The sequence below is a fragment of the Centroberyx affinis genome, unplaced genomic scaffold (assembly GCF_046629955.1).
Source record: "Centroberyx affinis isolate AG114_WGS23_722 - 3 ecotype Tasmania unplaced genomic scaffold, CSIRO-AGI_Caff_v1 ptg001528l_1, whole genome shotgun sequence".
Taxonomy (NCBI): Eukaryota; Metazoa; Chordata; class Actinopteri; order Beryciformes; family Berycidae; genus Centroberyx; species Centroberyx affinis.
The window spans coordinates 283,088-307,521 of NW_027279988.1; the positions used below are offsets into that span (position 1 = coordinate 283,088).

General features: G+C 40.3%; 2 protein-coding genes across 2 annotated transcripts; one reads left to right on the forward strand and one right to left on the reverse strand.

Annotated features, from left to right (window-relative positions):
- Window positions 1–4,253: 4,253 nt before the first annotated feature.
- Window positions 4,254–8,074, forward strand: gtf2a1l (general transcription factor IIA, 1-like). Its single transcript, XM_071527412.1, has 9 exons — window positions 4,254–4,277; window positions 4,784–4,885; window positions 5,039–5,162; window positions 5,666–5,715; window positions 6,087–6,180; window positions 6,271–6,809; window positions 7,231–7,470; window positions 7,777–7,866; window positions 7,967–8,074. Exons 1-9 carry the CDS (start codon window positions 4,254–4,256, stop codon window positions 8,072–8,074), a joined length of 1,371 nt encoding a protein of 456 aa, XP_071383513.1.
- A 2,473-nt stretch (window positions 8,075–10,547) lies between these two features.
- Window positions 10,548–22,270, reverse strand: LOC139650669 (lutropin-choriogonadotropic hormone receptor-like). Its single transcript, XM_071527410.1, has 11 exons — window positions 22,101–22,270; window positions 21,607–21,678; window positions 17,706–17,780; window positions 17,332–17,406; window positions 16,217–16,291; window positions 15,845–15,922; window positions 15,597–15,665; window positions 15,049–15,123; window positions 12,088–12,276; window positions 11,825–11,881; window positions 10,548–11,700 (listed from the first exon to the last, which is right to left on the reverse strand). The coding sequence occupies exons 1-11, from the start codon at window positions 22,268–22,270 to the stop codon at window positions 10,548–10,550; spliced, it is 2,088 nt and encodes a 695-aa protein (XP_071383511.1).
- Window positions 22,271–24,434: the final 2,164 nt, after the last annotated feature.

A 24,434-nucleotide genomic window follows, 5' to 3' on the forward strand; every position in this document is an offset into this window, starting at 1 on the left:
TCTACCAAATAGATGTTGATATTGGTTCATCACCATAGGGGGCAGTGTTTGTAAAACTATAAATAGACCTTAGTTACTGTCATCCTCAATGGGTTCTGAGGCTTAAAAGGCTTATATACATATACATACAGTATATTTATTTTCAACCTCTATAAAAACTTGATGTGAAATATTCTCATGTTTTGTTTTGAGAGAGAGACAGGATGAAGGCATACAGAATTTGGGAAATGAGTAAGGGCTAATAAAATAGACAACCCATTATGAAAGGTCACAATATAATATGGGTTATGCTATATATGGGTACAAAGGGAATATGACCTTCTGATAATAGGCTTCCCTTCAAAGGAAGATTCAAGGAGAGCTTCTCTCTGAGTCCAGCGCAGCTTTGTTGTGCTGCGACAGGTCAGCACCTTTTGGCCTGAACCTCAGCAGCTCAGGAGCGTCTCATCTCGCTGCTCTTCAGCCTCTGCGCTCTCATCCTCATCAGAGGGTTCGTCCTACAAAGTTGAGTGTTTTTGTAGAGAGCTTAGCCCCTGCGTCCACCGGGCATTTAGTTTTTAGCCAGCAACGGCGAACAGACGCTTGGAGGACTGGTTCCTGCTGTTGACACTATTGAAAACCAAGTTCAAAACGCAGCTTTATTTTTCTAAAAGTTGAAATATTTTGTAACTTCCAAGCACTGGGCGCTCTGAGTGCTAAAAGCATGCTAAGCTCCTAGCACTGCTGAAAATGAGCAACAGTGTGGCCTTTCCATTGAAAATTATGAGAAAAAGAAGCCAGAGCTGCGAAGAGAGGATTCTGGTGGACAGGAAGCCTTGTGTTTGGGCACAGATAAGATGACCACAGGCTTTCCTAAACCACAAAGCAGCTTCTATAATATGGTCTGAAGCTGGGTTGTTGAGAGCTAAGCTGTTGACCTCTAGTGGTTATATGTGAAAATATGGGACTTGTATACAGTGTGTCTGTTGAACACGCTGACTTTGTGTCTTGTAAGTCCATATGGGCTGGGCACCATGTGGTGTATGACAAATAAAATCATCAATCAATCAATCAATCATACAGGTCTTATTATTTATTATCTTTATTATCTTATTATCTGGCCTTTGTAGTTAGCCTAGCGACAAGATGATCTAAAAATCATAGTTGGCTGGTAAAACACTATTGGGTAAAACAGTGAATGTGGCAGGTGAAATTTGGAATCAGCCAGCCACAGTCAATCAACCATCCGCTGGCTGAAAGGGAATGTTTCCTTTCCTTGACAATACTTAAGATATGTGAGCAGCTGATAATGTTAAAGTTACAATATCTCCTCTGCCTGTTTGTTCTCAAACTGCCTAAATCCGCCTAACGTCCTACAGAAGAGAAATAAAAGAGGTGTCAGACTGGCACATATGGCCCACAATGAACCCAGCCTCCACTGTCTAAATACATGCACACACATGCGTACACACATTCCATGCAGGGCATTTCACTTCAGCTGCAAAGTTCAGAAAACAAATATACATACAAAGTTTTACTGACATTTTCACCAACTAATCACCAACTAGCTCTCCTCATGATCAGCATATTCATGCTGAAATATAAAGCTCTGGGGCTGCAGTGCTTGGCAACTCGAAGGAAGTTATTTTCTCAGTGGACAAAACTCTTCCAGAGGCTTCAGGCTATTTGTACCTTCTGTATGAGCTCATCCTTGTTTTTCAGCCCTAGCTCATCTTCATCCATTTGGTACTGAAGAACAAACCACACAACAATTCAATGATGCATTTTGTTACTGTAGCCGAGTAATAACAACATTATGCACATGAGCTCCAACTGTGCAAGACAGGGATTTACAAGAAAATAGAGTAATTTGTCTATTTTGTTAATGCTGTGGTATTTGATATTAATTATTACTGTTGCTAGCATCAACTATAACCAAATTGTTGGCAATAAACACTTTTATACTTTTATGTTATGCCAATAAAGCTTTCTGGATTGTATTTTATTGCCCAGAGAGAGAGAGAGAGAGAGGGAGAGGGAGAGGGAGATAATTATATTGCTGGAAGTGGAGGGTGTGCAGGGTGTTACCTGAAGAGCCTCCACTTTAGCCTGGAGGGTGTTTGTCTTCACCTCATCCCTCTCTGTCTGGGTGTGGAGGCCGGCCAGCTGAAAGAGAAGCGAGTCAGAATGAGAGAGGAATTTAACACCAGCCACCAGCTAAATGCTGATAAATGTTGGCTGTGGTTGGTGTCCATCGACTGCTTCTTTTCCATTCCAAGAATCATATTTGGCTGGAAAAATAGTGAAAATGACTTTTGCATTATGCAATTTATTTGCCACTGTAGCTGGTGGATGAAAACATAAGTTTTGCACTCTGGAGAGAAGACACATAGCAGGAGAGAAAAGATAGATAAGAGTACATGGAAAAGCTGTCAGGGTCAGAGGTCATACAGTACCTCGGCAGTGTTCTCCTCCTTGTGCTCCCTCAGGACCTTCTGCTCCTTGTTCTGCACAAAACAAAGACATGCAATAGATCAGGGAAAGGGATGGGAAGTTAACACCAGCCAACTGCTAGTGAGCTCTGGCAGTGGCTGGTAAGCATGGCTTCTCCTCAAGCCACTCTGGCAGCAACTATAATTTGCCTGTAGGTAATTCCAAGTGTGTTTCAGGTTTATTTTATATATTTTATCTATAGTTTTATTTGATATAATACAGCAAGATGAGAGACATAAACTAAAAAGGAGAAACAGATGCCCATCAGGGTGTAAATTACCACAAGCCACCAACTAAAACCTGGTAAAACAGTAAAAGTGGTTGGTAAGTCTACCAGCCACTTTGGCAAGTAACCAACCACCATTTGATGGTTCTTCTCTAGACCAAAATTGTAGCTGGTTGGAATAGTTCACCCAAAAATGAAAATTCAGTCATTATTGAGTTAGTCCATATAACACTCCCGGAGCTTCCCAGCATGTCAGCCTTCTCCAAAACAACTGAAATCTTTGGTAATCGGAAGCTAAATACAATGGAGGAAGACTCAATTTGCATTAAATAATGGATACAATTTTGTTTTTTTCCACTCGCAAAGCGATCGCATGGCGTCAGAAGGATTATACTGGATTATGCTGCACGAGCTGTATGAAGTAATTTTATGGTTGTTTTTTGTTATTTTTGGAACTCTAACGATCAGTCCTCAAAGATTTCAGTTGTTTTGGAGAAGGCTGGGGGGGGTTGTGCTGGGATGCTCTGAACTAACAAACTTCACTCGTGTTTCAACTGGCATGGGGGTGAGTAGTTAATGACTGAATTTTCATTTTTGGGTGAACTATACCTTTAAACAGTAAAAATTACAGGTGGATTTTGTACTCCTGTGACAACAGTATGCAAAACAGTTTCCAGGATGTATACTGCTTGGAAAACAAGGAGTAGGAGTACTTAATGTCCAGTTTCTTACATGTCCCCGTAATTGGAGAGACTGGTGTTCAGGCAGCACTTTGGTCTCTTGTGCCACAACCAAGTCATGCGCATCTCCCTCCTCTTCATCTCAGCATTCAGCCCAGGGTTCGAGTTATAATATGAGTTTTGTGGGGGTCTGCTAACTAACGTTAGGGGCGGAGATAAATAAATAAATAAACTAGAAGGGCACTCGGAGAGCGCAGACCTCCGCCAAGGTTCGTGCTATTATTGCTTGTTCGTCAGTTGGATCCGGATCCGCTCCAAAATGTAATGGGTTCTTCCTTGGCCATACACTCTTCCACGAAGTTGCATGAAAATCGGGCCAGTAGTTTTCCGTAATCCTGCTAACAGACAAACAGACAAACAAACGGCACCGAAAACATAACCTCCTTGGCGGAGGTAGGCCTAATAATATCCTAACGGGTGTGCTTTTCGTGAGGGAGGGAGAGAGAGAGAGAGAGAGAGAGAGAGAACATAATTCTTCCATTGTTAGGCAGTCCAGTCAATATGTTAACATAAACTCTGATGTTATTATTTTGGCTAATTATCGATTAAAAATAAAAGACTTATTGAACATTTGCGGCGTGTCACCGTCTCACTATAAAGCAATTCAGCACTTGACACCAACGTCTGTTAGCTTTCTAAAACCACTGCCGCTTTAAGGCTGACCTGTAGAGATTGATTACTCTCACCTGTGTGCAGTTCACCTCAGCTTGTGGCAAGAACGAACTGACTTTATTGCCGTTAGCGACGGTTACCCAGTTGATAGGCTATTTTAGTCGATTTCTCACAGGTCTGCCTTTATTTTTGTACATTGAATAATGCTGACCAATACAGGCCCAGTGGTAAGCAGAATATAATTATTTTAGGTGTTCAGCGGAAGTTAAATGCATTCCCATATGTCCAAAAACTCTTTCTACCGCCCGCCTAGCTAACGTTGAGTGCCAGTCTCTTGTATGGAGAAAAGATCACGCCAAACTCCATTCAGAAACCTGGTAATTTAATGTGGTGTATTATATCGCTACAAGGAGATGGTATAGGAGAACACACACACTATAAAATATGACTCAAGACAATTCCGCATAGGCATAACGTTACATATATAATCCATCAAGCAACATTTTATTTCAATAACATTCCCACAGTCTTCCCCCATCGAAATGCATATTAGTGGGGCTGAGGCAGTAGAGAGCCGTGTGAACCAATTCTTAAAGTTGATTTTTATAGGGTAGCCTATAGTAAGGCTAATTTTATCCTCTCAAATTGTAAAGTTTGGTTCAAACTAGCCAGCGTTAGCGAAGTCTGTTTGTAAGCTAGCTTCTGATGCATTATTCTTGTCATAAATTGCCAGGCTAAACTGTACCTGTCCATAATTGATGATGTGATCGAGAGTATGCGGGAGCTCTTCTTGGATGAAGGACTTGAGGACCGTGTGCTTGACGATTTAAGGCATGTGAGTAACATAACACTGCTCAATTTTTCAGGTAGGCTGCAACGCGCTTGGCTCAGCAAAGTTAATTGCAATAGGTTATGCGCGCTCACCGGGTTAGTGAGCTTTGCCAACACCACAGGCTACTAGGTGGATATGAGGTTTCTTCCTTTCCAGCTATGGGAGTCAAAGATGATGCAGTCAAAAGCAATGGAAGACTTCAGGAAAAACAATATCAACTCTTCCAACTTTGTGCTGCAGCTCCCGGCCAACTACAGCCAGACAGATCAAGAACTCACAGGTAGACCTAACTATAGTGTTGGAAACTACTGCTTCTCAACGAAGAAATAAGACTATCAGATCTCAGTGTACAGTATAGAAGTCATGGTGATATGAGGAAGAATAGTGTGATGCAGTCTCAAAGCTATACCGATTGATATGTCATTGCAGTGTTTATTGACAATGACATTTTACAAATGTTGCAGCTCCAATAATACATAAAAACATATTTAGCTGTCAGTTTATTTATGTATTCTAGCTAAAAACTATTATGGGAAGGTTTGGCATTAATTCCCTAAGATATAAGGCTATTTTAATAACTACTTGAACAGACTAGTAAGATTTGAATTTACAACACCGCAGGTAGGCTAACTAAGGAAAGCTTTAAAAAGTTTGTCTAAAACACGGATTTGGTTCAGAAAGAAGAGACACAGCCTATTATTTAGCCTATTCTTTTTGTAATCCTCTGACTACATCCTTTGTTGGCTAGTGTATCATCTGCTTTGTTCCCATTTCTACCCCCAGCCTCAGTTGTGATCCCCACAAGTCAAAATATACACCGTATCCCAGTCAAGGCAAGTGTCATCTAGATCTAAATCCCTTACCTGCCTTCATATTTTGTACACTGGGCACATTCACCTCATTTGTCTGACACCAGTTGGTAACATGACAGGTCAACATGACACTAAAGAGTGTGGGACAGACACATTGACTTAAATATAGCACATAAATGAAGTCAGTGTAAGTGTTTTTTGGGATTGTGGGATTTGGACACAGTCAAGTACATTCAGAAAAGTCTGTGATGTATAATTGATGAGTCTAATATTTATCTTAAGGTTTAGATTTGGGTTCGATCTAATCATCAGCGTGTTACAGGATTACTGCAAGTCATATTGTAAGAGATGCAACATCATATTTTCGTTTTCACAAAATGTATAAATTACAGAATAGCTCAGAGACCCTTGCTACCTTCTCTCTCCCTGCTGGGCTGGCCTATCCTGTGCAAATACCAGCTGGAGTTACTCTACAAACTGCCTCTGGTAAGGCACAACTTAGGCCTAAACACTTTTTTTTTTGCCTGGGATAATATGTAGAAATATAATTTCACTATCTTGATTTGTCTCACTAAGGTCAACTTTACAAGGTCAATGTTCCAGTGGTGGTTACCCAAGCCCCTGCAGGTCACCAACCCTTCTCCCAACCCACACAGAAAGTAAGTGAATGGGGAGACGCTCCTGCCCCTCAGTCAGTCATCGTCCCACCCAACACGATTCCTCCTCAGGAGACGGAGTCAGCTATTTCTGTCACCCAGCTGCCAGAGCCAAAGACCCAATTACCCCCGACTCAGGAGAGCAGTCTTTCCCAGCAGCCCCAGGTTCCTGTTGCTGAGGGCCCACAGCCTCAAGGATCCCAGTCTGAGGAGTTCAGTCTGGAAGGGGATGAGCCCAGTCCACAACCTGTGAACATGAGTATGGCCGCCTTCTCCTCCAATCAGCTGTTAGACTTCCAGATCAGCACTGAAGAGGCATTGACACAGACACAAAAGTTGAAGGCCAGTGAGATGGAAGAGATCCTGAAAGAAGTGATTGAAGAAGAGAGAGACGAGGCCGTGATAGCAGGGAACCTAGCTCTTCCAAAGATTGACAACCAGTCTGAAGCTGTTGACAAGGTAATTTGGAGGAGCACTCCCTCCAAGACAATACCTGAAACAGAGATATGGAAAGGCCAGGTGTGGAGGTGCAGGCTATTCTGCTCTTTTGTGCGCCTAATTTCTTAAATTAATCCATCTGAAAAGGATTTCCCATGTGTGATAAAGGTGTCATTCATGCTGACAAGTTTTCTCAAGGCAAAGATTATGATTATGGCTTCCTCAAGTTAAATTGCTTTCCAATCTGAAACCCCTGAGTCCTGTACTTCATAGCATGATAGACTGCTATGCCGCCAATCAATCCAATTCAAGCATGTAATATTGAATTAGTCAAATAGTATTTCTGCCATAGGAGTTAGTTTCACAGACTTCTCCAACTTCATTATACTGTATATTACCACTGCATAACTAATACATGTTTCTCCTTGCAATTTCTGCCCAGCTGGACTTGGACTACAACTACAGTGAACTGTCAGACATTGTTCAGCTGGATGGTCCTGCAGACAACTCCGACATTGAGAAGGAAGATGGAGTTCCCCTGGAAGAGAATGACTTTCTGGGCATGATCAATGCAGAGGCCATAAAGGCCCTGCAGGAAGTTGATGGAAGCAGTGATGGCAACAGCATCTCCTCCAGCAGTGACAGTGATGGAGCAGATGAGCTTGCTAATGTAGAGGAAGAGGTAAGAGAGGGTGAACAGTGAAGTGAACAATGCCCTGATATAAATCTCCACGAGAGTCAGTTGATCGGGTTCTTGTATAAATAATGGTTTCATATTTTTCTTGCCATTAAAGCATCTCCAAAAGGAAATCTACAGCTATATTGTGCCTTCTTTCCTAGAAATTAAATTTTGTTTTGTTTTATTGAAATCACAATTCGTAGGGAACACTTGTTTCTCACTTGGGCTTTTTACCTACAGCATGAATTAGATTGTATGTGTTAAGTGTTTCTGATGGCTGTTTCCCACAACACACTTTCTCTCGAATAGGATCCTTTGAATTCAGGAGATGATGTGATTGAGCAAGACATCCCCGATCTCTTTGACACAGACAATGTGATTGTTTGCCAGTATGACAAAGTAAGAACATCTCAGTTTCCTGTTGGCTGTTGTGTGCCTCTTGAGAAAAGCAAATGCTGAATACTGGTGGTTAATATTTTAATGATATTCTCAATTGCAGATTCACCGCAGTAAGAACCGTTGGAAGTTCCATTTGAAGGATGGAGTGATGTGCTACGGAGGCAGGGACTATGTGTTTTCTAAAGCTGTTGGGGAAGCAGAGTGGTAATGAGCTTAGTCTTTAATTCTTCTCCACAGATCAGATCACCATGCTGACAGAGGAGAAACGCAGGATACATTTAAAGGAAAAACACTGAGTAAATTCAGACCTCTTGGTGGTTTAATTTGGCTCAAAAAGCAGGCAATTTAGACACTGCTGTGCAAAACCATTGAAATACTTTTGTTCATGTTTTTATTACTTATGTAAAGTAGGTATTAGAGCACACTGAAAGTCTACTGCAAGTCATTTAGGATGTTACAACCAATTACTTGCAGCTTTGCTTGCAAATTAAATTAATTGAAGCACTGAAGCAATGAGCAGCATGAATTTATGTTTCATAATCATTTTTGTGTAGATAGTTTTCTTTATTTCTGGAGCAAAACATTATTTGACCTGAAATGCGTTTTCTTCTGTCACGGTTGTGTTGCTTTGATTGTAGCTAATATGCTGTTTGATTTCTAAACAATGACATATTTTCTCTTTCATCATGCATCAAATATACTGTAAGAATTCAACCAAACCTTTTCTTTCTGTTGAATCCTGTACCAAGCTTATGTTACCTATTTCTGGTGGTGTTTAGAATTGGCCTTCATGCATTTGGATTCCTGCATGGACGCCTGTTACTCAATTTTATTCTGAATATAAATAAGGCTGCAAAATAGGCGTTGCCAAAGATGTTGCTGAATTTGAAAAACAGTCTTTACTCACTACTGAAGCCACATCTCGTTTGCAAAATATGTTAACTCTCATCTACAGAGGGATGATTTGTTATGACACCACCTGAATGTGAATTCCAGTGTCCAGGTCGCCAGGTTATGTAAACCAGAGGCCATTTGCCACCAATTAAAAGTGCTGAGCAGGGCCACGGTGACCCCAGAGTACACTGAGCAGACACAAATCTCTGTCTATAAAGCACCTTCCATCCTAGGCACTGTTTTGGGAGGGATACTGGGTTAATGAGGTTAGCCACAGCAGAAATGAAATTCTCTCAACCCTCTCTGGAAAATGGGTTTATGCAGGACAGGGCAGAATATATGATGGTAAGTACTAAAATGAAAACTACATCATTTTATATGAGGGGTTTGAAGAGTGCATTTATATGCACCTGGTGTTAAGCAGAATGATTGATCAATTGAGACAGTGTGAATGTAGAAGTTTGGTATGGTAGTCTTGACAGCAGCTGTGACTAAATGCCAACAAGAGGTACTTGATCTTCCTAATGTCCGCAATAATCACCATGATAAATTAAACAGCCAATTATGCTAATGAGTCCATTCATTAAGCTAATTAATGCATTAGTTAGCAAATATTTCTATGTCAACATATATGTCTTCACATAACACATGGGTGGTATTAATATGAACTCTGTATCATAAAGCATTAAGCAGTTACAGTAGTTTCAAGAAAAATCGTTTTTCCTCATTAATATGCAAATTTATGCAGGAAGGTGCTCCAAAATCTAATCAGATCATCTGCTCTTTAGGGGGAACCTGGTGGACCCCAGGAAGAGTAGTTGCCTTGGAAACAGCTAATGGGGATCCAAATAAATAAATAAACCTTTGGTCTAAGTATGAAGTTTCTATCATGTATTCTTGAATTGTGTGTCGGCACAGCAACATGACATAATGTCCTGCACACCATGTACCACGGTGGCAGGACATAAACATTAGTTAAGCAAAATGATGGTTACTGTAGCAGAATGTAATTGACCAAACATTTATTTTTTCTACCAAATTATTTTATTACAAAACGTTGAACATACAATGAGCAGTAGGTACATTTATTGTAAACCAGACAGCAGCTTTAATTCCACTGAGTTCCAGTGGCCACTCGGTGAGTCTGCAGTCTTCTAGTCTCTCAGTAGGCTACAAATGTCTCCTGAGTGCAACCTCCCAATAGATGGCACCAACACTCATCAGCCTGCACTGAACAGCCTAGACAGACGAGCTGAGAGAGACTTCCTTTTGATCATGTTGGAGTCAGCATTGAGTTCAAGCTTAAGATGCTGACCACTATATGCTTCAAATAATAAATACAGTTATATTTATTGATCTTTACCAAAGGAAAATGTCTTTCCTTGGAACAACTCAGTCTCACACAATTGGTGTTTTGATCTAATTTGATTTCAGTGACAAAAAAAATACTTTAATATGCTTTTGGATGGTTACACATAATAACTGACTAGTTTTATCCCTTTCCTGGTTCAACCATCTGCTATTTCGTACCACATTACTGTACAGAAATGAAAGTCGTGGCCCCCAGTGTGACAGTTTCTTCAACGTAAGGTTTCATGGTCCTGACTGATGAAATTCTGGCCTTGTAAACTAAACTAGATCAAATCTGATCCGATGCCTCCCACAGACAAGACTGCAAATCTCTTCTTCTTGACATGAGTGTCGAAGAAATATGAGTATTTTATTTTTAGCAAGAGGACGGATGCTGCCGTCGAGTTCATAATACAATTCTGCATTTATATTAAAGGTCATGTGGCTCCCTTGTTGAGAAAGCAGCCCTGCATCTTAATGTGGTAGGCATAGAAACTAAGTGAGTGAGATTTGCTGGTGGAAATTTTGTTGTTGGTACAGGGGATGTGCGCAGCCAGGCTGTGTGATCTGTAGAAGTTTGCCTTAGCGCTGCAGCAGCCACAGCGACTCAACAGCAGGCAGACATCCCTCCGGAAGGCCCGAGTGAAGATGGTGTACAAGAAAGGGTTGCACAGGGAGTTAATGGGATAAAAAAGGACGAGCAGGATCTTTGAGTGAGACACTGTTATGAGGGGCATACGCAGGGCTGCTGAGATGGCAAAGAATGAGATTGGTGCCATGCACAGGAAGTCAGTGAAAATGAGCACAGCCATGCGCTTGGCGATCTTGGTGTCTCCATGGCGCGTGGCAAGGTCTGGGTTGTGGACACTTAAATAAATGCATATGTAGCAGTAGCAGACCACCAGAAAAGCAATCACATTGAGAATCAGCACAGCCACCACGTAAACCTGGGCGCTCAGTGTCGCGATGTCCATGGGCAGACAGATGCTCACTTTGCTGTAACTGCTGACCCCCACCAGAGGGAGTAAGGCAACCAGCAGAGAAAAGCCCCAGCCTGCCCCCATCATGGCTGTCACATGCCGCATCCGCAGCATCTTGTTTAAATGCATGGCATTGGTGATGGTGTGCCAGCGTTCGAGGCTAATCACAGTCAGTGTGTATACAGAGAGTTCGCTGGCAAACACTGTCAAAAACCCTGCTATGCCACATCCTGTGCCTGTCTGCCAGTCGGTGGCGTGGTTGTAGTACTCCTGGTGAGAGTGGAAGTCCATGAAGGCAATGAGCATCAGGTAGAGCCCCATGCACAGGTCAGCCAAGGCTAGGTTACACATCAGAAATCGGGAAATGGTTAGCTTGTGGCGACTAATGAGCAGGATAACCAGCACAGCCAGGTTACCGCTCACAGCAAAAACTGTAATTATCCATGTGAGAGAGCGCAGGGAAGAATAGCCCAGCAGGTCCTCACAAGGGTTGAAAGCATCCGGCGTAGGCGTGCACTTTATGAAGGGGCTGTTAACACAATCCGACTCCAGGTCTGGATACTGGAAGTTGATGTCGTTAAAACCATGCACACCATCCTCCGTGGGTTCTCTAAAGAATACATAGAAGTTAACATGATCATAACAATCCCTAGAAGACGGGACAAGAATGCAAAGGAACTGATTAAGAAAAACTATCTGCATAAGTGTATTTGGGTAATGAAATGATAACTTACATAATGTCTGTTTCACTGACATCGCACAGCTTTGTGAAGTTCTTAAAGGCATTTTCCCTTCAAATGTAAAAGAGGGAGGCAAACAGGTTAGAACTCAGAAGAATATATTCAATCTAATTAAATATAAAGAAAATTCATCGTTTTCTCGCTTTCGCATATCAAATTCACTGTTTTCTCACTTCCACATGAAAAGCTGTTTTTTTATTCGCTGGAGAGCAGTTTTATTCCTCAGGTGTAGCCTTGAATGGATTTGTTACATGTACCTTTGTTTCCGACGCCACGTGTGGAAGGCACAGCAGTGGCTGGGGTAGGTGAGCTCAGCCTTCAGCAGCTCAGCTAGGCTTTCCAGAGGGGGGAGGCTCTTCAGAGCATAGGCTGAGCCCGCTTTCAGAAACCTCACCTGCCTCAGCCCCTTAGGGGGGAGGGAAGTTAAAGCCGTGGAGGAAACATCCCTGCATCACACACACACACAAAGAATGTAGACAGGCATTTCAGTTAAAGACATGAAAGCAACTACCAAAGTAAATGAAAGTGTTTTTACAGAACTAGAACAGCTGCAGTCCACCTTGTCATAGATTTTACATGTATTTTAAACTCTGTTGGGAGGTTTGTGGGGAACCATTCTTCCCCACAAAAGGCCATCATTTAGTGTTTTGTTGATGGTGGTGAGAAATGCTGTTTCAGACTCCTCTACAGAATCTCCCATGAGTGTTGAGGTCAAGTGGCTGAGACAGCCTAGGCATATAATTAGGGGTCCAAGCATATAGTACTGGAACCCTATTGTATTTGCTGGAATTATTCTGCTTCTTTCTTTCTTTCTTTCTTTCTTTCTTTTTCTCCGCTAAAAGTATCTGCAGCTCAGAAACATTAAGTCCTACAGCAGCCATATTTGGCAGGTGGGTCCTACGGCCCACCACTACTCAGGCAAGGCAGCCCATGCACATTGGCCAGATGGTGGCGCTATAACAAGCAATTTACATTTTGGCCAATAACTTCTGAACCATGTGTTGTAGACTGAAAATTCTTGTGTTCCTAGATTCTTTGGAATGTGCCGAGTCCACACTTTCAATGTCCACCATATTGCATTGTCCGCCATTTTGAATTTCTTAAGAAACACTTTTTTCACAACTCCTCCTAGGCCATTCATCCAATTCACATGAAACTTGGTGTGGAGAATCTTGGGACCGTCCTCTTTCAAAGTTGTATAAAGGTTATTGATAGCTCAAATGGTTTGGCTTTTATTGACCAATAACCTTTTAACGAAACACAGGAAAAAAAACCTGATTTTTGAAATCGCTATACCTAAATTAGTAAACAGCCCAAAAATTATAATATGTTGAAAACCGAGCGCACAGTAGATGGAAATGTGCAGCTGCAAAGAGTTTGATAAATTAACGATGTGATATGTTCAAGATAGTTTGATCAGTCTTCATCAAACTAAATACAAATGATGTCTGGACTGTCAAGATTATGTCTGTAAAGCCATATGTAAATTGATTAATGTGGTGCGCTAGCCCAGTTATAATATTCTTTCTGAGGCTTTCAATATGGTTTGGACTAGCACCTGTGACCTATCACTTGTTGCTTTGTTTTGTTTCCCAATTGTGACACACATCTAAGTGGAAGTTGGTAGAGTGGTAAAGCTCTGCCAACTGTTGGTGTGAGTGATAAATCCACGCACAGTTTTATAAATGAGACCCTGGTCTTTGGACCACAAGGTTGTGAGTTCAAGCCCCTGATGAACTGTGACCATTTTGAAGTTTCATAAAAAGTAAATCGACACTAAATCACACAGTGCAGAAAACTCCAAGCAGGTGTTTGACATAATCTGTCAATGGCAAAATACCTGAATGGCATCACTGATTGGGGTGTGGCCAGACCTTTCAACCCACAGAGAGCAGTGCAGCAGCAGTTTTCTGGCCCATGTGACTTACTATTGTTTTATTTGTTAATGGAGAGCACTACAATGTTCTATAAAGTGATTAGCACTGTCAGTCTGTCAATCATAGGCTGCAGTATCACACTACTTCTCCCTTTAATTAGTTTCTCCTCACTAAACTGATAACAGGTGTTTGGCTCAGTAAGTAAAGCATCAGCCTTTCATGTGGAAGGTTGTGGGTTCAAATCCAGACTTGTCCTTTTCAAAGTCATTAGTCATCAAGGACAAATAATAGAAAGTTTGGCCGTTGTGAACAACTCCAGCAATGTGGTGAAATGAAAAGATTAACTTGACAGAAGTCATGGGCCAACACAAAAGCCGGTGTTAGACTGCATGTTCGATCTTCACGTCAGTTTTTGTGTGTGTCTTTCTACCTTCTGTAATGTTTTGTCTATCTGTCTGTCTTATCAAATTGTGCTTGGACCCCGCAATCACCGCTTGCAGCCATATTTTACATTGTTTTCATATTCATCAAACCACTGAGTAACTCTGAACACATTATCACTGTCATTGTAAAGAAATTGCTCATATAACAATAGAAATGTGTCACGATAGAATAGAGGTTGTAATTACTGGCATTTTCTTTGCTCACTAAGGAGCGAATGGATTTCAGCCCTAATAAGATACACATTCAGTTCACTTTGCTCCCTCATGTACTTGGATGTTTCCTTTATTTGGGCGATCACTTTGTAGCCTAATGTTTATCTGATTTAAAAATATCCTGAAGTACACACATACTGTACTAAGAGGACTTTTTCCAGTGTATCAGTGCATGTCACAAGCACTAGATAAAAGGAAATATATCTACATTACTGGTTGCTTGCAATCAGAGACCTTGTGAACTCTATGCTCCTCAGACTTGGGTATTTGCTTACTAATCAGTATTCAGCAGCCCTGCCTTGTTGGTTGTTGACACAGACAGGCTGTCTCATTTTGTCACCATTTCTACCCCACTGTTTATACAATAAAATGATAAACATTGTTATGAATATTAAATATCGCTTCACTGACCCACTTCAAATATGATGGCCTTAATACTGTTGGTTTTAACAACAAGACAGGGACCACGTATGAATTTCCTCTCACATATTTAATTTAGCCACAGTCGTAATTTGCTGCTGTTGGGTGTAAACCTTGTATCTCTAAAAAGTCAGCCTGTCAGGGACTGAGAAACAACTTAATTTCAGAAACATTTCAGCTCTGTAGTTAAATGAAGTTCTCCCTCTGTGGTGGCAGCAAACACCGAGCAAGATTTACATGTCTATTTGAATTTCCGATCACTTACAGAGAACTTGGTCCTGAGGCTCCTTCAAATGCATCTTCTTGAATTTTACTGAGATATCTGTTGTCTCTCAAAATTCTATAAAGGAAACAATCACAGGTGAGCAATCAAGTAAATTAAATTTACTGTCATTTTTGTGTAGTCATGTAATTTTTTGTAGTTAACATACAATAAAAAAATGTGAGAGGACACAGTGTGGGTATTAGCCCACACCGTCCAACAGCCTTTTTTCATACATTTCTTGTTTTCTCAACTTGACACTGAGGAAGATGAGCATTATTTTTGGACTCCGGGGTGTCAGGACATATCGTGTCTCCATCAACACACAGTAGTATGGTGCAGAGTAAGAAAACAACAGGACATCAAATCAGTGTTTTGTCTTACGTAACGTTTGTTTACTGGTACATTCTGTTTTTTGATTAAAGAAAGCCTTCAAACTGAACAACAAACTTAATAGCAACAATCTGGGCCTGTTGAGGAGAGTGGCAGTTTGACTTTGATTCGGCTTAGTGTGGGGGAACTTGAAAAATCTTGATTATCAGTATACTTACAATGTGTTCAGCTTCGTTCCATTGAATGCATGAGATTTTATTTCCCTGAAACTGTTTCTAACCAGGTTCCTGCCAAGGATACATTGTCACACATCTTAGTTTGCTGTCAAAGGCACCTATCACCAAGTTCACAGGACTGAACATTCAACTATGTAAGCATAGTGAGACATACAAAAAAACATGATGACAAATTGTTGTTACCAGCTCAGATAAAGTGGTAACAAAAAGAATATGGCAGTTGTACTCACATGTCGATATACTCCTCTGTGACACCCTGGAAACAGTTGGCAGGAATGGTGTCAATCCTCATGTTGTCTGCCATTTCTCTGTGCATAGAAGAGTTGACATTTACATAGACTGTAGAGCTAAATTATCAGTTATGCTCGAGACATAATTATTGTTCTACAGATAAAAGGGCAGTTTGATGAACTGTGACCCATTTGGAGAATTTAGGCTAAGAGTTGGCAGCACCGTGGCATTGATAGATAAAGGTAATACCGGGCTTCGACTCAGCAGCCTGAGCTCCATTCAAAGGCATGTGGGACAAACACGACGGTGTGTGAGCACAGATGCACACTAGATCTATTTTAGAACCTGCAATTTTAAATGGGCTTACTTACAGGATGAAATTTGGTGCCAAGGAGGAGATAGTTGTGAAGTCTGGGAAGTGCATCATCCCAGTGTTACAGATGCTCCTACAAGGACAAGAGTTAGAGAGAGATGGGCATAAGGAGATTAGGCCAAATCTTCAAAGTGCTAACAAAATGTCAGAGTTGCAGATTCTGTCAGTCAGTAAGAGAATCCAGGTTTCAGTATACAGTATGGAAAAACAGTCCAGGCTTAATGTGGCTTATTACAGTGCATCATTGCCTGCTAGTGACCTTAGACACCTTGACACCTAGCTTGTCTCAATATTCATTCACATTTAACTCGCAGCAATGCAAGCTAGGATGCAAACTGTGATGGACAACATGAATGAGAAATGTCTCCAGGTTGACAACTCCATGACTAGGAGCACAGAGGAGCACAATAAGGTGTAGCTGGATAACTAAGCCGTGACAGGACCCCCTAGTCCCTGTTCACCCCTCCTATTTCAGAACCAGGCAGCCGCCAAAAATTCTACTTAACAAGCATCTGTGTTCTCCCCTATCAAGACACAAGGACAAAGTCTTTTCAGTAGAAACTAGCTAAATCAAAACTGTTGGAAAGTGAGGTCTGTCTGAGCAGCTGAACTATTCAAATGAGTGAAATACATTATGAAAGACCGGGACAAAGCTTATTCATAATATTCCAGAAAGACCTTAACAATCTAATTTGCAGCTGAAATAGTTTCAACTGTGTCAACAGATGATTGAACAAGAAAATTACAGCAATTTTGCCTAATTAACAGAAATATTTTCACTTTCTCACTTCTGCTGTTTATAAGGCTATGCCCATTCGGTTAACTGGAAAGTTTAGATGTTTGTGGTTTTCTTTTATTTTCTTGTATCTAGGTTGTGTGGTGACACATTTCCAGACTGGGGCTATTTCACTGAAACTTTAAATGTGATTTTGGTTTTCAGAGTCAATGTTCACATATAGAAAAGTAGGAGGGCTCATTTTAGATGAGTATTTATACTGAGAAATGCAGTAAAAGTCCATACAGACGAGTGATTGCAATAATAACAAAACTGTGAAAAGACTGCTATTGATACTGCTTGGTGATGATGAATGTAAAAGTGAGTCATAGTCTTACAAGTATTCAAGCTTGGGCAGGTCAGTGAAGGCTCCTTTTTCAATAAATCTCAGACTGTTGATATTCTGTACTGAGCTACAGGAAAAAAAAGAATGAGGAAAATATTAGTAATTATAATATTGTGAGGAGATTTCAACAAATAAGGAGAGCAAAAACATCAATAGACCAGCCGCTCTCAAAGTCAGGGATTAAATACGCAGTTTTGTAATTTGAGAGAACTTAATCCTATCAAGCTAACATGAAATGCAAACCAAATAACAACTGTTCAAATTAATCGGCCATCAAAGCCTCCATTGAATTCTTCCGTCATCTGATTTGAATGCGACTCGTGTGATGTGTTAGTGATTTTTGGTGGAAGCTGTAGTGTCACTTACATTTGAGCCAGGCTGTGGAGAGAGAGGAACGCATGTCTTTGTATCTCAGTGATGCGGTCGCTTTGGGAAATTTCACTGCGGCATAAAGAAAACGCTCTACATCAGGCAACAAATTAACAAGTGACTGTAAACAAAATTAGTAAAAACTCTTTGAAAATCTCAGAATGTAACGGCTCTCAAGCTGAAGCCAGTGACTGTGTTTAATATTTTGAAGTATGGGTTTACAAAAATCAAGAGCAACAAGAGTGTCTGTTTTGTATTTCATTCCTTACTTACTTTAATGTAGTTTCTTTTAAAAAATAGGACAGAGTTGATTGATACTGGGATACAATGCATGAGGGAAATATTAAAATGCCCCTACCGACAATTCATACTTCTAGGCCACTACACACACACACTCACACACACAAACAAACACTCACACACACGCACCTCACCTCACCTCACCTCATGTGTTTGGAAGAGCTTAGAACATAGATCATGGATGCATCTGGGCCAAGAAGACTAAGTGCAAATGTTTAAAAGGAGGACACAACAAAGACCTTTAGAGACAAACAAAGTCAACAAGACTCCTTGATCTGTCCTTGACTATGTTTTCTGATGGAGGCGTTGCTATCTTCTGCTCTGAGCCAAGCTGTCACTCCCCTCTTCTTGTAATTATCGTTGTTGTTTATGGACACCCACTCTACTGTAATCAACTAACACTTTTCTTAGATTATCATCATTCTGATTACATCTTAAACCAGGGGACAATTAAACAACTCCATCTGTATTGCTTATATTTTCTTTTATCCTCTCCTCTGATTGCATTATGTATAGTATCATAATTACCACTTGCGGCCCATAAAAAAGCTATTTCAGTTTATCATCTGGAAGAGGTTGCGCCACAATTTCCAGTTTGCGTCATCAAAGACAAAGCATTCAAGGCTCTTCGTGTCACTCTACCTCCACACACCGTGACACAGGTTAGATACAACAGGGCAAACAGATCAGAACGCAGCCTATGCAGCTTTCATGTTCTCTGGAAGGTTTCGTATACCAAGAGGTGAAACATTTTGATGTAAATCCAAATTCGGTTGCATGTGATTCAAAGCAGTGTAATGAGCAGTTGGCTGTGGCTGGAAATGGAACAGGATCACAACACAGCTTTAAGAAAGACTTCTCATTAAAGCTAGAGTGTGTTTTGTTGCTTAAAACTATTTTGTCAACCATGAGAAAATGTAAATCACCCACTGTATTTGAATATAATTAACCTATCACATGTAGGTATATGAGACTGATAAGGCTTGCCCCTGAGGAGCAGAGCAAAGTCAAACACACTCAACACACACCAACTGAACCAACTGATTCTACCATAGGCTAACATCATTTCAGCTAATACCTGCTTAATAAACTGTAACTGATACATCTATCAAATGGTGAAACCCATTCAATTTAAGAATACAGATCACTCAGTGTTTGTAAACATGATAACTATCCCAAAGTGAACAAGTACAGATTCTGTACAGTCCCAAGGTGCATTTGTGGCAATGAAGGCATGGATATGTAATTAATTAACAATTAATTACCACCACCAACAAAGTCTGTTTGTCTGTTAGCAAGATACGATATCTCAAAAAGTTACTGATGGATTTGGCTGAATTTTGGTGGACAGATAGCCGTTGGCCCAAGCATCAGTTGATCAGATTTTGTTGGTGATCTGGGATTTTCGCCATTAGACGATTTTCATTTTTTAATCAGAACTATAATCCTGCTTTCCAGTATTTGGAAACTCAGTAGCATTTAGCTGTAATCCCAAACAAAATGCCTGTTTGAAACCTGATGACACAAGCATGTTGGTGAAACCTTTTGATAGAAAGTGAATTGAGTCTATGCTTGCATCTGCATGTAGCGTAGTTATCACAGTGTTATGGACAGTAAACTCCAGGTGAAAACTAATTACATTATGAAGTAATGACTGATATACAAATGTTCACCTCTTCCACTGCGTGTAATTACTGCAAGCTGCTCACTGTAAAATCATCTGGTAAATGCCTATGTGTTTATTGTAATAGTCAGGTTTTTATTAGTCAGAGTTCATTGGGGTATAACTGCTCAATGTTCACACGGAGAAATCATTTGAGAATAAGTGCAATGATCCTGCATAAATGCCCTGTAATAGCCGACTGTGATTAACACATCTGAGTCCGCAGTGCTCATCCAGTCAGGAAAAACAATATATTCTCAAGGTTTTTGAATGCCATGTGATAAAGCATACATACTAGTGAATACATATCCTTAAAACTGACTACTTTCACAGACTATTTGCTTCCACATGTACATGAGTCTTTCAAAATAATTAAATAACTTCATTAAAAATGTTGACTAAAATGTTTTTTTTTTTCAAATGTTATTAGTCTTCTCATGTCACATAGTTTAAACCATTATAGTGACAATTAATAGACACTCAAACATGTTTCAAATGATGTAAAACACTGAAAGCCATCTTTTGCTTTTCAAAGGATATTTAGTAACAAATGTCCCTGACTGACAAAATAATAGCACAGGATTCTCTATATATTAGAATTACTGAACTTTCATTTGAAATGTTTTTTTAATATATAGAGTATAATTTGGCACATAAAGAAGTTCCAAAAACAATCAAATATGTATGCTTGTGCTGTGGCTCCCACAGTGACGGGCTATTGTGCTATTCAGTGTTTTCTTCAGAACATCAAAATAGTTTTCGTGCTTCTTTCATGGTAGACACTGTACATATTCTGTATATATTGCTTATAGGAGGTGCTACATCCTCCCACATATCAGGGCACAGGCTACTATACATGGTTTTATTCAGCACCTTATATAAGTGTTACAGTTTTCACAGTTCTAACAGTGAAGGATATACTGTGATACTACTGTACATGCTGTGTACACATGGCCAATAGGTGGCGCTACAAGCTTCCACAATGAATGGCTACAAATATTTGAATGTTTAGAATAAGTGAATTTGCATATATACCAAACTTCTTGGTTCTCTTCAATACTATACTACGGAAGTCGAGAACGGCCGTGCTTGCAATTATTTATCTCGAGATCACAAGTTAATTATTTCGTTATCTCGAGATAACAAAGCTTGTTTTCTCGAGATAACGGGATAATTTATCACGAGAAAACGACTTTTGTTTTCTCGAGATCACGGGATAATAATGGAGAACTCGAAAATGAGTGTCTGGTTCATTTGATCACACCTGATTTCAGCCTTCAAGATCACTGTCATGACTGTCGGGGAGGATTCATAACTGAACAGAAAGTCAAGGCATAAATGCTGCAGTTACGATTTTCAGTTTAAATCAGTTGCTACAGTTGTCAAGACGCCATCTATGCATGATGGCATGGGACTCCTGATCTCTGATAAAAATTCTAAGTAATAAGAGGAAACGACATTTTGTTTTCTCGTGATCACGAGTTAATTATCTCGTGATCTCGAGATAACGGCATTAAAAAAAAATAATTGTAAGCACGGCCATTCTCGGCTTCCGTACTAGCCTACATACATCTGCTGTACAAATTGTTTGTTCGCACCATATTGACCAAAAGCACATCATTCATTTCTGTAACAATGAAATTTAGATAAAATAAACTAAACTAAACCCATTCAATTGCCCTTCCTTTCTGGCATTCAAGGTAAAGTCATGGAGTTAATAAAGTGTTTCCCTGTAATTGCTGATAGTCACATAAGTGAATAGGAGGGGAAAAACTTGTCACATTTGAAAGATGTCTGCTTTCAGTTTTCCTTTTGGACTCTATTTAACCATTTATCCATAAGATTTTAGAGTGAAATGTCCTTTAAGTCGATGTAAATTCGCCTATATGTTTCTTACCCCAAACTCCAATAAATAAATAGGCACAAGGAACTTACATTATTGTAATGTTGATCAGCTCTTTGAAGGCATGACTGGGAACTTCTCTCAAGGGCAGATGGGTGAGTCTTCTGGAAGATTCACAGATGAATCGTAAGTTAACTCCGGGGATACAATTTATACATTTCAGCTCATGGGAATAGGCTACAGGCCTGAGCCAATACAAAAAGTTTTTTTCAGTTGTATCCCTCATGAAAAAGAACTGAAGTAAGCAATCATATAGAAAGTTTTATCAGAGTAAAATATCACAGAAAAACTCCCCATGGGAATATTATAGTGAGGAGACAAAAAAAATACAATTAAGACATAAGGTCAATATTAACCCACTAGTGAGTACCACAGCACACTATAAGTCCCTATAGGAATACTGAAGTGACAACAGGAGAAAAAACTGCCTAAAGCATCGATGGAGTCACTACTGAGAATCATAAACACTCTATAAGTCCATACAGGAATATTATAGGAATATTCTAGTGAAACTTGGGATACTTACAGTCGAGTCACGAAGGGTGCCGGTGCCCGGGAGGCCAGCTGAGTGTCTCTGGTGCAGTGAAATGAGTCCACACTGCACCGGCAGATGGCCGGACAGGTATAAGCCCAGCAGGAGCGCAGAGTCAGGATACCGAACAGCGCAACCAGGAGCCATACCGCCCGGGGAGCCATGTGTGACCGGGCCACTCACACACAAGAAAAAAAACTCTGCTGAATCTCCTCTGTACGAAGGTGAAGATAATAGTGTGGAAAATGGAGCTGGATATTGTGTCTTAACTTGTCAGGGCCAGAAGCAAGAGTCCGAATAATCGGCGGGTCTTTTCACCTGCGCTTTCAGTGAGCTTCCTGATCCGCCGCTGCCTGCGCGTGCTCCCGTCAGGACGAGGTCAGCAAGTCTGAGCGACCCAACCAAGTGGAGAACAGGCGGATTTTTCTTTGATAGCCGCGCTGCCGAGATGTGACGTTTAAAGGGGGGGGAGGGGGGAGGTGGAAGCCATGCCAACGACTGATGTTTAAAGTGATGTGTTCAAGTGATGCTGTCATACTTTTTTCTGTAATAGCCTACATCAATTTAAACGTCATTTACATGCCCTGATGCACAATTTCTCCTAGTCGTTCTGCTGCTGATGCTCTGTACTGCTTGATTTCTAAAATAAAACAACAGCCACCCAAAAACTACTTTTGCTACAGAGTTAATTTTTCTACTATTTGAATGCACCCACAAGTGATATTTACAACCAATAAATATGGAAGTGGGAGCTTACAAGGAGCAAATGAAAGCAGCATACTTACAACAAGGTTACCCTCCTATTGTGTTAAAATTAACAAACGTCCTTTATGTTTGGGGTCAACTTGACCCCAGCAATTTAAACCTACAAAAAATTGTAGCTGAAAGTGTTACCCAAGTTTACGCTTCAGAACATCAGAAAGTAACACATAGGAGTTAGTCAATAATGTAAAAATAATAATAATGATAATAAAAAAACAATTAAAAGTAAATTAGTCACCAAAATAGTTTTTCAAAGAGCTGTGACAGGACCTCATTGGCAGAAAATCTTCAGGTGAGATAAAACTCAAAGAGAAATGGTGTTGAATGGGAAAGTTCCCTTAGTATGAGCCAAAACAAAGAGAAATAAAATATGTGCAAAACTTTTAGATTTTCTCTGGTTTTATAAGGCTTTTGTGTTTGGGGTCAAAACGACCCACCATACAACACCGTTGTGTATTAAGTGTGTACAGGACCTTGAAACCATATCATGTTAAATTTGATGTTTACCAGTTTTCCTCATGAAATTAGGAAAATTCATCAAGTATCAAGTTGAAGTTGATGTTAATCATGCTTTTAGAGACATTAAATGTTGAATGGGGTCAAATTGACCCCAAACATAATAGGAGGGTTAAGCAGTCCAGAGAGGACCAACATCATATAGTCTTCTTACTACACATGTTGAAAACAAGCAACAAAAACTACATCTATTCCAAAGGCTCAGTCATGAAATGTAGCCCAAAAAAGTGGCAGCCCCGTCACTGCAGAAATAAAGCATGAGGGTGGAGAAATTGATAACTGGAGCACCGACAGTCGGCTATTCATCTGTGAGATTTAGTTTATCTGCAGGTTGAAGCTGCACTTTTATTTATCTTTGCTGGTAGCCTACACACTGCTGCAAAACAGACTTGTATTTTGACTTATGAATCTGAATATTCATTCAGTTGGGGGAAAACTAGATAACTGGGACTTTAAAAGATAAGGGTATGGATGTATGTCTTTGTATGAGGCAGTTCATTGATTGTTATGCAATCCAGCCTGCAAATGTAGCAATGTAAAGGCTTTATTTCAGAGGGTTATTTCACAGCGGTCCTGTATAGCTTGGTGATAGATAGATAGATAGAGCAGTCACACTACACATAACATAACATGTTTATGGATTTTGATTCCCATTGCAGCCATCCATATGTTAGAGATAATATACTTCCTATGAATCAGTCCTCAAGTAGTATTTACAAGTAATCCGTTGTGTTTATTTCAGCCTGATTGGAGTACCAGATGGGAAACAATTAAGTTAGCGTCAGGTATGTTTTCAATCACAGATGTCAATCACAATTTACTGAATCAACTTCCCTGTGACAGTCTGAAGTCCCTGGTTCTCATTGTATTGTCCCATGCAGCATGCCCCACCCATTTGGTACCCTGAGCAGATTGAAACAAATGCGAGGAATTGTTGGCAAATTGCTATTCAACCTGAGTGCATGCCAGGGTCCTGTTTTTGTCATTATTTAGGGTGCAAGAGGGATTTCCAGAGACTTAATATTATTGCCTTCAGTGTTTTCTTGAGTC